Source organism: Ostrinia furnacalis, unplaced genomic scaffold (genome assembly GCF_004193835.3).
Source record: "Ostrinia furnacalis isolate ACB-3 unplaced genomic scaffold, ASM419383v2 OfSCF3350, whole genome shotgun sequence".
In the NCBI taxonomy this organism is placed as follows: domain Eukaryota; kingdom Metazoa; phylum Arthropoda; class Insecta; order Lepidoptera; family Crambidae; genus Ostrinia; species Ostrinia furnacalis.
In genome coordinates this window covers 400,609-413,260 of record NW_021133589.1, presented here as the reverse complement: position 1 = coordinate 413,260, position 12,652 = coordinate 400,609, and the positions used below count along the sequence as shown (strand labels likewise).

The 12,652-nt window shown below is 36.2% G+C and overlaps 1 protein-coding gene across 3 annotated transcripts in view; it reads right to left on the bottom strand.

Annotated features, from left to right (window-relative positions):
* Positions 1–915: 915 nt before the first annotated feature.
* LOC114357765 (max dimerization protein 1) overlaps positions 916–12,652 on the bottom strand; it is an 84,466-nt gene continuing 72,729 nt past the window's right edge. Inside the window, exon 5 of one of the 3 annotated variants that reach the window (XM_028311541.1) lies at positions 916–1,102. In XM_028311541.1, the coding sequence (XP_028167342.1) occupies positions 1,054–1,102 (49 nt within the window). In that variant the 3' untranslated portion in view covers positions 916–1,053. The remainder of the gene's footprint in view (positions 1,103–12,652) is intronic. The other 2 variants (XM_028311540.1, XM_028311542.1) reach the window with 2 other exon arrangements.

The following is a 12,652-nucleotide window of genomic DNA, read 5'->3' as shown; positions in this document are numbered from 1 at the left end:
GTATAGCACTGATTCTATGACCGAGATTGAGTAAAATTTTAGCGCTATTATGGTATTCTATAAACTCGTAAGGTTAGTTATAGAACGTTACAAACATCATCACAACATATATTTTTTATTAACTTTCTGGCCTCAACACATTTTGTAGAAGGATATTAAAATAAGTTTTGTTTGTTACTTGTAAGTTTACGTCTTAAAAATCTCTGAAAACTTCGCAAAACTCAAGTTTCCAGCCTTAAGCTGTAGCAGCCATTTATATTGCAATACAGCATTCTCAGCGTGAATATTAGAATCCAGCTTGATGTTTCAAAGGCATATTCTTTGACTACAAAGCTACTTGGCCCATTACAGCGAGCGAAGCTGTTCCTACGCGAGGTACAGTCTGGTGGGAAAATCTTTGAAAAATGGACGATTTATTGTTTTAAACTTTCATGGTCGCTAACATAATTAATAAACAGTGGTACGGGAGGCAATCGTAATAAAAGACTGCGAAAGAAAGTAGACAGATATGTCTCTCACCCGCAAGTTTCTTCAGTTACTCCGTGACCATGGGGCGCTTGCAACAGTGCCGAAATATCGGAAACTTAAAATTAAGGTACATGGTAGCAATCCCGTCAGTAATAATAATGGAGGATTTTCTATTATTCATTAATGACTGTGACTGAAATGCCGAATAAACTTGGACCCTAGGTGTTAAATTAAACTAGTGTGTAAAGCGACCCATATTTTGTAGAATCAATAAAAACTTTGACAATGCATTTTGAGTATTTTGACATTATTTACCTAAGTCCGATAACTTTCTTCCTATCTCAATGTATGAGAACTATATGCTAGTTCTTTCTAAGATCAAGATTCTAGCTAAATGAAATTCAGAAATAACTACTAGAAATGATGTAATTAGAAATAAAAACTTTACAAAAAGAATATTGAACATGCATCCGACTGTACAAAACGCGAGTGCGCTTGGCAAATCCATTGCCTTTCCATAAATAAAATATCAACGTCCGAAGCTGTGTCTGCATTTCATTCTTACAATATTTACTTGGACATATTTTACGTGCACCAATGCTCGTAGAAACCTCGGTGTAGGTGTGTGCCATACCTGAAACAAAAAACATTAATATTTAGTCAAAGTGGAATGAACCTACATGTCTTTAGGCTAATGGCCGCCAAAGACTACTAATGGAGAGGATTTGAGTCACAGTGACCAGTCGTTGGTTGAAACGAACGAATGTGGACCGACGTAAGAGTAGTCATTTCTACTAGTATTTAAGTATGTAATCTGTAAGTCTAGATATTAGTACGTCACTACCTTGTTTAATATACCACGCAATTTTGTATACCCATTACAAGATACACTATACAAGAATGCATGGTAAATTCAGTGAACTGCTCCCGAATCGAATGTACCTACTACTGCTATTTCTATTTATTTATATTAACCGGCAGACAGTGGTGACTGAGTTTGTTGCGGCGCTTCTTCTCAGTTGGTCTCGAAGCGCTGGTAGGGTAAAAAGATTATGAGACATGTAGAGGCTCCTTAAGAGCAAAATGACGATTTGTAAGAACTATTTATTAGTCTAAACAAATAAAGAAATTTTGACTTTGACTTCAGGTAGGCGCTGGATGCAGGCCGCCCTATGGCTGAAATGATGAACGAATTATGTAATGTTATATCTGCCACTGATAGAGTCAGATGACTTTTGTCTCTGAGCTAAGTTAATCCTGATCCATGGAAGTCAGTCTTAATAGAATGTGAAATGGCAAACGAAACAGAGCGAATATTCCTGGTTACAAAGTAAATGGATCTCCAATGTTTGACAGATTTCGTGGAATGCAAATACTGTGGCATGGCATTCGATTAAGCTGTACGTCCAACGATATGTTCAATGTTCATCTAATGGAATGTTATAAATCAGAGTTATTAATTAAGCGAGACGTCTGATATGAAATGTGCCTAAAGGTAGTCTATGGTAGGTACATAGGTAGTAGTATAGATGACCCACGCTGAACTGTCCCACCAAACTCAATGACAGGGGGGCGCTACCATCGTTCAACTATATGGTTTCCAACATGGCAAAAATCTGAACCAGCGATCCGGTATTGACGGTGGCGCCCCACTGTCAATGTCATCGACATGACAATCCAGTATTTTGGAACTATAGTAAAGTTTTCTTGTTACTTTTACATAGCTAAACCAATTCTGACGATTATTTCAACGGATAGATTGAACCTTATTGATTGACATAGGCTACCTAAAAACTTTGAAGAGGCTGAAAATAGACACGCAATTACATGTCGCCACTAAAAAGTTTAAACTAAACCCATAATGGTTTGGCTTAAATAAGTCTATTACAGGGAATTCCCCTGTCGGGTATTATAATAAAGCCTAGCACATAGCCTAGACCAGTCTAAGTCCGTGGCCTGACTGTGAGCGATTACCTGGATAGACTGAGGCGTTATAGCCTCTAGCAGCAGCTGATTTATTGAATTTCCTTATTTGTAGCTTATTCAATGGATTGACTTATGTAGACAATGTAATGTAGAGTCAATTTGAGTTAAAAGCATATCAGACTTTGTCTATTATTTTACTCATCTCTCACTTTTGTCTGTGTTATTGTTAAATCGCTCTTAGTGCATCTACATACGAGTAAGATGTGGGTCAGTGTTTGGCTTCATGTGCCGTCCTTAGCTCAAATTTTGAATTTTGCGGACGCGAACTACTTATTCACACCGTATTCTTCGTGCCATCTAAAAACTTAAGATCTAATTAAAATTGCACTTATTGAACTCAGAATAAAAGTGAGTTTGCACTGCATCTGTTTCTGTGTACATCCGCGGCCTGACAGCGAGCGGCCACGTGGCGCAGGGCGCAGGGCGGGGCGCGATCGATACCGCTCACGTGCGATCCCAGCCCGCGTCTTTGTCCGACACTTTGCTTTACGATTGTGCACCCTACCGCGTTGAATTAGGGTTTTTCGCGCTGATTTGTGACAGTGCCCTTTTGGTTAAAAACTAAGGCATGTATTTAAGTTTGTAAGTAAGTCAACTGAGGTATGGATGGAGCTAGATTAAGTCTTAATTGATTAGACTTCTTAAAAGATATCGCTCACGTGCGATCCCAGCCCGCGTCCTTTGTCCGACTCTTTGCTTTGCGATTGTGCACTCTACTGTATTGAATTAGGGCACTTAAGTTTTTCGTACTGTTTGTGACAGTGTCCTTTTGGTCAAAAAGCAGATTTGTAACTACGTGTGTAAGTTAATTGAGTTAAAAAGCGACATTATAAGAGTCTTATTTGGTTAGACTTCTCAAAAGATCTCACACACGTGCTATCCCAGCCCGCGTCCTTTCTCTGGCACTTTCTTTGCGAATGTGCACTCTACTGTATTGAATTACGGCACTTATGTTATGCACTGTTTTGTGACAGTGCCCTTTTGATTAAAAACTAAGGCAGATTTTTAAGTTTGTATGTAAGTCAATTGAGGTATGAATGGAGCTAGATTAAGTCTTAATTGATTAGACTTGTTAAAAGATATCGGTCACGTGCGATCCCAGCCCGTGTCCTTTGTCCGATACTTTGCTTTGCGAATGTGCACTCTACCACATGGAATTAGGGCGCTCAGATATTTTATTTATTTGTGATAGTGCCCTTAGCTAAAAGGCTGATTTTTAGACTGAGACTTTGGAGATTGTTAGTAAGTTTATTGAATTTTAAAGCGATATATTAAAAGTTTATTACGATTAAGCTTCCAAAACATGGCTCACCGGTGTCTTTTGTCCGACACTTCGCGACTCTACCGCATGGTATTGGGATACTTTGGATATCGATGGCTTTTCGTACTGTTATAATATTATGTGGAAGTCTTTAAAGTATTTTTTAAACTGTATGTAATTTAATTGAGTTAAGATTTACATATTTAATTAAATTTCTTAAAAGATATCGTTCATACACGTGCGATGCGAGCCCAAGTCTTTTGTCCGACACTTTGCTTTGCGAATATGCACTCTACAACGTCGAATTAGGGCTACGTTTTTTGTTTATTTGTAACAGTGTCCTTTTAGTTAAAAAGCAGCCTTTAACTATGAAAGTTACCTAATTGAGTTAGGCAACAACATTAAAAAAGTCTTATTTGGATTACGGTCCTGAAAACCAATTATCGAACACGCTTCCGTTTCTTCTTAACCCTACCACTGCTTCAGGACAAAAATGTAATATGTATTCGACATAACAATACAGTAATTTCATATTTCATTGAGTTACCTACTTAATAATTCAATTTATAAATAGGTAGCTCTACAAAAGTTTCTGACATAAGTAATTTTTTCTCGTATAAATTAATAAACAGCTTAAATTTTATTTTCACACAGAAGCTCAAAAGTTAGCGTGTCCTCGCTTTGCCAAACTGTTTTTATTTAAACACATTTTTATGGCTTTCTTTGGAGCTGTCAGCGTGTTAGGCTCGCAATTTTAGAACAAAGAACCCATATCGATGTCTGGCGGTGTCGGGACGACCGATATTTCGCTTTTTTACCCTAAACCTTAAAAAATATTACGTGTAAAGTGAAACGTAATGCTTAGGCTTCGGTTTTTGTTCATTATTGTGGCAGTCTTAACGTGTTTTAGTATTTTAGTTTATTGTATGTTTAGCTTGAATTTTACTAACAATGACAATCATTATATTAAGCCTTCATTGAGACAGAAAAAAAACATTTTTTTATTTTGCTTTGATAGAAAACTAACAAAAAAACTTTTTAGTCGTTTATTGACCACTCTAAAATCTATCTATATAAATAAAAATGAATTGCTGTTCGTTAGTCTGATTAAAACTCGAGAACGGCTGGGCCGATTGAGCTGATTTTGGTTTTAAAATGTTTGTCGTAGTCCAGGGTAGGTCTAAACGGTGAGCAAATAAGGAAAAATTGCTATGGCTTATTTATTGCCTTTAAGGCGGAACAGAGTTCGCCGGGTCAGCTAGTAAGAAATAATTATGTACACCAAATAAGTAAGTTTAAAAACATAGTAAGTATACTCTACCTGTTTCAATTATGTTTAAAGATACAGTAAGTACTGTATCTGTTTGAATTATGTTTAAAGATATATTTGAATTTGAATAATATCTATCAAATAATCTTTGAGGTTATTGCTAATTCAGTAAGCACGATACCGTCAAATAAATCGCCTCACATTACACTATAAAGACGTAAACCATAAAACCTCCATTCATAAATCCCCACAAAAAAAATAAAACCTAACAGGAAGAACTTTACCGAATAAGCTATCGTATAAGCATAACAGAGATTAAAGATAAAGGTTCGCATGTAAATAAGGTGAGAACAAACGTTGTAAAAATAAACTCGGCTCGAAACTAATTGTTCTTCGACGCTTATCGGCGCACCCATCGAGGAGCAGTAAAAATTTAATGTGGCGTTTGCCTAATTTCTCCTCGAGGCTATAAACTACCGCTTTGATGTGCGAATATAACCCTTAAAACAACGGTAGAGGCGTTTATTTTGAACTCGAACACGATAAAACTCCACGTGCCGAGATGCGGAATCGATTGGAAAACAGCTGACGAACGATGACGTTTGTAAACGGTCGAATCGAAATTCGAATACGCAGAAACGAGTGTTCGTTGGAAATTGACGTTGGCATCATGGCCGACATTGAGCAATGGTGTGAGACGTTTTTGAAATCGAATTGAATTCTTGGGATTCTCTTCTATGGCTATGGTGTCTGTCAAACACTGATCAACGAATCGCAGTATAGGAAACAATAAGAAACAATGGCATTTAAGAATTTGCTAAGACGAATAAATAAACATCTTAATTCATATGTTTTCTGCAAAAAGGATTTGGTAATGCGCTATTACACATCCCAGTACTTAAACCCTACCATTGCTCCGGGACATTAAATGGACCAGTGCTGAGAAGAAGCAGCGCAAGAAACTCACCCTTTGAAGAATGTTTTATAAAATAGAAGAGAGTCAGAAAACAAATTCATACTAAGAACAAGAAAGTATTAGAGAACACATTACAGTTAAAGTAAGTGTTAGTTAACCACCCACTAAAAGTTAATCCAGATTTGAACGAGAATTCAACCTTGCAAATCAATCGAACATTTCGATCAATCGTTCAAATAATCGCATTACGATGTAATACCCATGCTCTATTTCACCGTAATCATTTCGAATCTGTGTTCGCGTTGACATAAACTAATTGCTATACTTCGGTATTTGTCACGTGTCCCGGAGGAGCCGCGCATGAATAGTCAGGCTCATTATGGCGTCATCATTAACAGATTCACAGTTGATGGGCGAACGCTAATTAAGTATATTTAGTGACAGGAACACGTATTAGGGATGTCCATTGACAATAAATAGGCGTGGTGACGACATGTTTTTCGTGGTCTGAAAAAAACGACGTATCTGAATAGTATTTTGTATTTGTGACGTCACTGTATTTCAATTTATAGTGACCTGATTTATGATTAGCTTTTGACTAGCTTCGTTAATAAAACGCAACCTTAAATTAACTATGGGGTTATTCTTTCTTATTTTAGACAATTTATAAACATTGTAATGTTTCATGAAAATCAATCCTTTCTGGCATCATAAAAGTGCCAAAATATTGGTTTTAAACTAAATACAATATTTTTGATTTTGATTTGATGTATTACGTCCTTACATACTTCCAATATTACATGTTTAGTAAAGACACACTTTGGAGTCAAACATTTCATTGGAGAGTCCTAAAAGGGTTAAAAATCGATGGTCACTGAAAGCGCCCCAACAAATTATCGAGCTTACGCAGTAATGGGTCCAGCTAAACAAGTTATTCAATAATTAATGGTTTGAAATCGTCCCTAACTATCCGGTACTTAACCCTCAAATGCGGGATAATTGCAATGGTACTTGAGATTAAAGGTATGCAAATGATTTCTCGACCTAAAATAAAGTTGTAATGTCCGTTTTCACCATCAATCCCTAATTTTTAGGTGACCCCTATGGTAACTAATAACAAGAATTTTGTTGTCATTGGGGTCACTTAAAAATTAGGGATTGATGGTGAAAACGGGCATAATTCACTTACGTTTTAACCGCTACAAAAACAACGCCGCCGCGGATTAGGCAGCGACCTAATTTGCGGGGGCAATGACCTTTGACACATACCGGCTGTCTTACGCCGAATTGCGTGGATTACAGCGAAATCTTTTGCTTTCGTCATATCTGCTCGGATTGATGTCAAGTGACAATGCTGTCCTCGTTATGGAGCAATACACTGTTTGTATGCTCATCTTGATAGAATAATTACCCACAAAGGGCCTGTATCACTTCTAATGGTTAAGGACTCTCTCAGATAACTACTAAATTTGGTTTCACAGTCTGGGATAGAGATATCTGGTAGACACTAAAAGTCACCGGGAATCAGCAACCTTTATCTATTAAATAACTTTATAACAATTCTGTTAAATATCTTTATTAGTAACCAGTGTACCTACCTACTATAGTACCTACAATATTAATAAAGTTGAAACTGGACGGATTTTGATGAAACTTTACAAAGTTGAAACTGGACGAATTTTGATGAAACTTTACAACATTAGAATAGCATACAGACTATAATTTTATCGATACATTCGCAGACAAAGTCACCAACATAGGCTATTAGACTAAGAGCTAGTGAACGCCAGACCTACGTCATTTTATAAAAGCTGAAAGTTTGTCAGCGTATGCTCCCAATGTAGGATATAATGTTGGTGAATTATGAAGTTTGGGTCGTGGTGGCTTTGGGAGCTACCCTAAAAAAACTGTATTTCAAGGAGTTGGAACTGTCAAAACTGTCTGGCTGTTGGGGATAATACTTCTAATTATTGTCCAAATATTATACATAAAAATCAGATTTAATGGTATAACGTAAGTAGAATTACAGTCTATTGAATATACAGAAAAAGCCACCGTAAAAGTTAGACTTACGTTATACTATAAAATCTGATTTTTATGTATAATATTTGGGCAATAATTAGAAGTATTTTCCCCAACAGCCAGACGGTTTTGACAGTTCCAACTCCTTGCCAGACAGTTTTTTTTGGGTAGCTCCCAAAGCCACCATGACCCAAACTTCATAATTCACCAACATTATATCCTATATTGGGAGCATACGCTGACAAACTTTCAGCTTTTATAAAATGACGTAGGTCTGGCGTTCACCAGCTCTTAGTCTATATTAATTTAAAGTAAATTTCCATCTACCGTGAAAAACCATGGTCAATGGTCATGCATGGTGGAGCTGATCCCTTGATTGCGTTAAAACAAACACCATTACCAGCCGATCCTGCCGAGCACGTGTGCCCAAAACACATATTATTTGGGGCCAAGGCGTCAATTATAGAAATTTCCATGGGCGTGGAAGCGTACTTTGATTTACCATCAACGAATTTTGAACATTTGGGTACGAACTTTCGAATAACAGCTAAAATGTTTGCTCAAAACAACTAAAACTTTAACTTTAATTACTGTTTATTTGGAGCGAAGTTATATTTTGTCAGAGTAAGTAATAGTTTTGGTTCTATTCGATTTTATACTACTTTGTTGATTGACTAGCTTTTGCCCGCGGCTTCACCCGCGTGAAATTTAGTGTCACAGTTCGCCTTATATGTTAATCTGGGTTACAAACAATAATAAATATAAAGTTTCAACAAAATCCGTTCAGTACTTTTTGCGTGAAAGAGTAACAAACATCCAGACATCCAAACTTTCGCATTTATAATATTAAGTAGGAAGTAGGATAGTAGGAAGTAGGATATTAAAATTACTTTATTTCGTAGCAGCCATAGAGAATATTTAAAACACTACATACAACAGGTACAGATTGTAAGATTTTGACAGTCACCAGCCAGCCTCATAGAGCAAAAGTTACAATACATTTTGACAATTGTTTTTTATACAACTCACACACACGCAATATCACGTAACACAGATTAACGCCCTGTTCATATTCAAAATTGAATCGACGTTCCTTTGTTTCGAACTATGGCCACAAACAAATGACTGTGGCGTTTTATTTTTTAACTGCAGCCAGCTAGCAACAAGGTTCCAACCGAGCGCAACCAAACTCCGTTTTACATGTGAATACGGGAACAGAGTACATTTCCAATCCTAAATTATCGTCTAAATTACCATTTAAAACCGCCATGTTAATGCCACCATTGTACGGCTTGTTTATGTTTTAGCGTGGTTTAGATGTTACAGCACATCCAGCTAGTACGATCTTATATTAGTTATAAAAAGTGCTCTTTTTGGATAAGCAATATTATGTCAAATGTATACCTTACTTATACCATTATAATGTCTGTGTCATAATGTTTGGCAGAGCCGCAGCTGTAAAATAGGATCAAGTTCATGTGGATATGTAGGCCGACAATAATACAAGGTTTTTTAAAGATTGGATGTCAGGTTACGTTATGCTTTTTATTCTTTAAGAAACTGTCGGCCATTGCTCTAAGAATATAACATTTATCTAGTAGGTACCTAGTATTAATAACCTAATGAAATTATAAAGTTACAAACACACTAAAATAATCATAAAATAATTTAAATTGTTGAAACAAAACATGTCAAACGCTGAAAATACAAATAAATCTTAATTAACAAAAAAGTCGAAACATGTTTTTATAATTGGCGTGCAAATTAAGATATCAGCAGGAGTTTCCTTGATTGGGTTAGTGCTAATTATAATCATTAATTAATAAATCGGCACTATCGCATTCCGGTGTCGGACACGAGTGACCGCTCCCGAGTAAACAAGGGCATAGCCAAAATATAAAAGCCACGCTGAGATAAACGATAATTCATAATAACGCATATCAAGTAGATGACATGTTACGTAGGGTAAACCGATAGTCATAGGACGCTGCCAGTCATTCGACAACACAACCCTTGAATTTTCTTAAAATGAATAAAAAACGCCCTTTTATCTCCATCAGTCGGAATCTCTCAGTTGTTGAAATAGAAATGCTATTTTTAATTCAGTAAATAACTGTCCAATAACTTTCTTAAGTGTCCAATGACTGGCAGTTTACCCTATAATATTGAATAACATTGACATCGAACTGCCATTCACTGCTGCAATTCATGCAGGGTCTAATAATTTAGCCAATGGAACCGGAAAGTGTGACATTGTTTGTCTGTTACCTATTTACACTTAAACCACATTTAGATAAAATTAGGTGTAGAGATAGTTTGAAACCCAGGGAAAAACAAAGCGTAGTTTTATCACAGCTTTTACAATGGGGGCCAAAATTCAAGCAGTCAAAGTCGCGGGAAAATCTATTAAGTTTGCTTTTAAAGAGTACTTTTACAGTTCCCAACATACATTTTTGCATTTAAGTATTCCGGGGATACCTGACTGTCTTAGAATCTGCTAATGTGTTAGCCGTATTCCTTGAACTATGCCCGGTCAGCCCTCTCCGGGAATCGATCCGGCAGTCGACACATCGCAACTAACACTCCTCGCTAATGACCGTAGTTTCTCGATGACGAGCGTAACTCGGGCACGCCCAGTGGTTATTGATTGAGTTTTGGATTTTGAGGTATACCATAAGTTTGGGGGCCTTTAGCACGGTCAGTGGGAATAGTTAAGTAAATGTTGGATCTAATTTTCTATTACACTTTATTTCAAAGAAGTATTAATAGAGTTATGAATTTTATAGTTCGATTGGTTCGATACTTACTCATGGTTACTCCTTTGCTTAGTTTGGAGCTAATTATTTAATGATCGTATTTTATTGAAATTATACAGTTTAATGTTTCTAGAACGAAAACAAATATTATACATAAATCATTATCTAATACTAGTAATAATCATATTTCTGAAATAAGCGCTCTATTTCGTTTTTAGGTGGTAATACGCCGCGATAATAAATAATATAGATTTTATTATGTATCGTAACCGCTTTGGATAGCCTGTAAGTATGCGCTTACATAAATACTTGTTTATTGTAAACTCTACAACACAAGTAATTAATCGTAAATTGCACGTCATTCTTCTATACTTTTGTCGTTCACCAGATGAATCTCGTTCGATTTTGTAGAGCCAATGCAGGTTTATTTTCTCAACTTATTAACCCTTTCGCGCTCGCCTAGACCGAGATGTGAAGGGTAACGGTGACGGGCGATATTCCATTCGCTAGCAGTTTGCTGTGCACGGATTATTTCTTTTTTATATTTTTTTGCTGAGACATTTTTTTTTCAAGCAGTCGGAATATGGTAAAAAATATTATCGGATTATGCCATAAATGTAATTTATGTTGTTTTGGAATAGATAGAGGGATACAGGAGTATCTACAGCTTTAATTTATGCCGTAGTCTGGTAGTTAGAGAAAGGGAAAATACTCGATGCTACCTAGCTAACTCAAATAAATCAATAGAATCGAATGCCATCGAAATTAAATGTAATAAGCTCTAAGCTAGAGGTTCCTAAACTTATTTTGTCTACTGCCCAGTTTGAGAATAAATTATTTTTCAGCGCCCCCATTTTTTCACCTGTTTAAAAACTGCTATAACTTGAAACGCCCCGATTTTTTACTTTAACCGCCGACCTTTAGACCTGCAGCGCCCACAAGGGGGCATTATCGCCCACTTTGGGAAAGGCTGCTCTAAGCTCTACCAAAGTAGATTCTTATAAAGTAAAACCTCTATAATTACACACCGTTCCTTTGAAGTCAACAGTCAAAGAAAATGTAAGTTGCTCTGTTTATCATAATTTTATTACAATAATATATTCTCTATTAATATCATAATAATACTGTCGTAAAATGAGGTTTACGTTCAATGAGTTCTATATTCCATGTCTAATTCCCGTTGTATTTTATTTGTGAGAGAGAAATAACAATCATCATCATCATCAACAGCCCTTTACAGTCCACTGCTGGACTATGAGCCTCCTCCACTATAGTGGAGGGTTTTGCCATAATCTCCACGCTTGGCAGGCGGGTTGGAGATCGCAGTTTAAAAGATTGATGTTTTTCAGAGAGCGCTGCTGCCCATTCTCTGTTTGATGTGTAGTCCCTAAGTCGACTCTTACGACAGAAGTGTCGTAAGAAATAACAATAAGTAATTTAATTTAGAACTCCAATAAGATCTTAGTTTTATAAGTCGTAAAGTTTCATTGGATTTGTTATAAACTAATCCCCGGACGGAAACTTGTAAGTGCGTGTTATTATTTCGTTGGGGATATTCGATATTGGGACAAGACGATATTTTAACGATATCGATGAGCAATATTCCGTTGATTCTGTAAGAAAAATATCGTTACAATTCGTATGTATAATTCTCAATATCTAGCAAATCATAGAGACAATAAAAAAATATTGGAAACCTAGAGGTTATAAAACTTGCAACTTTTTAGTGGAAACTACAAAAGTGCACTATATTACCATTGACTTTGTCCACATCAAGTTTATATCTCCGGAACAATATTCAAAATACTGAACAAACTTACTGAAGCACCTATTTGTGTATGCTTTATGAATATTTGATGAGTGTTCATTACAAAAAAAACTCTAGATGGCAATATTCACTGCAGTATAAGTTTTAAATGTTAAAATGTTATAGAACATCTCCTAGATCTTGACTTATAAGTAGTAACTAGGAA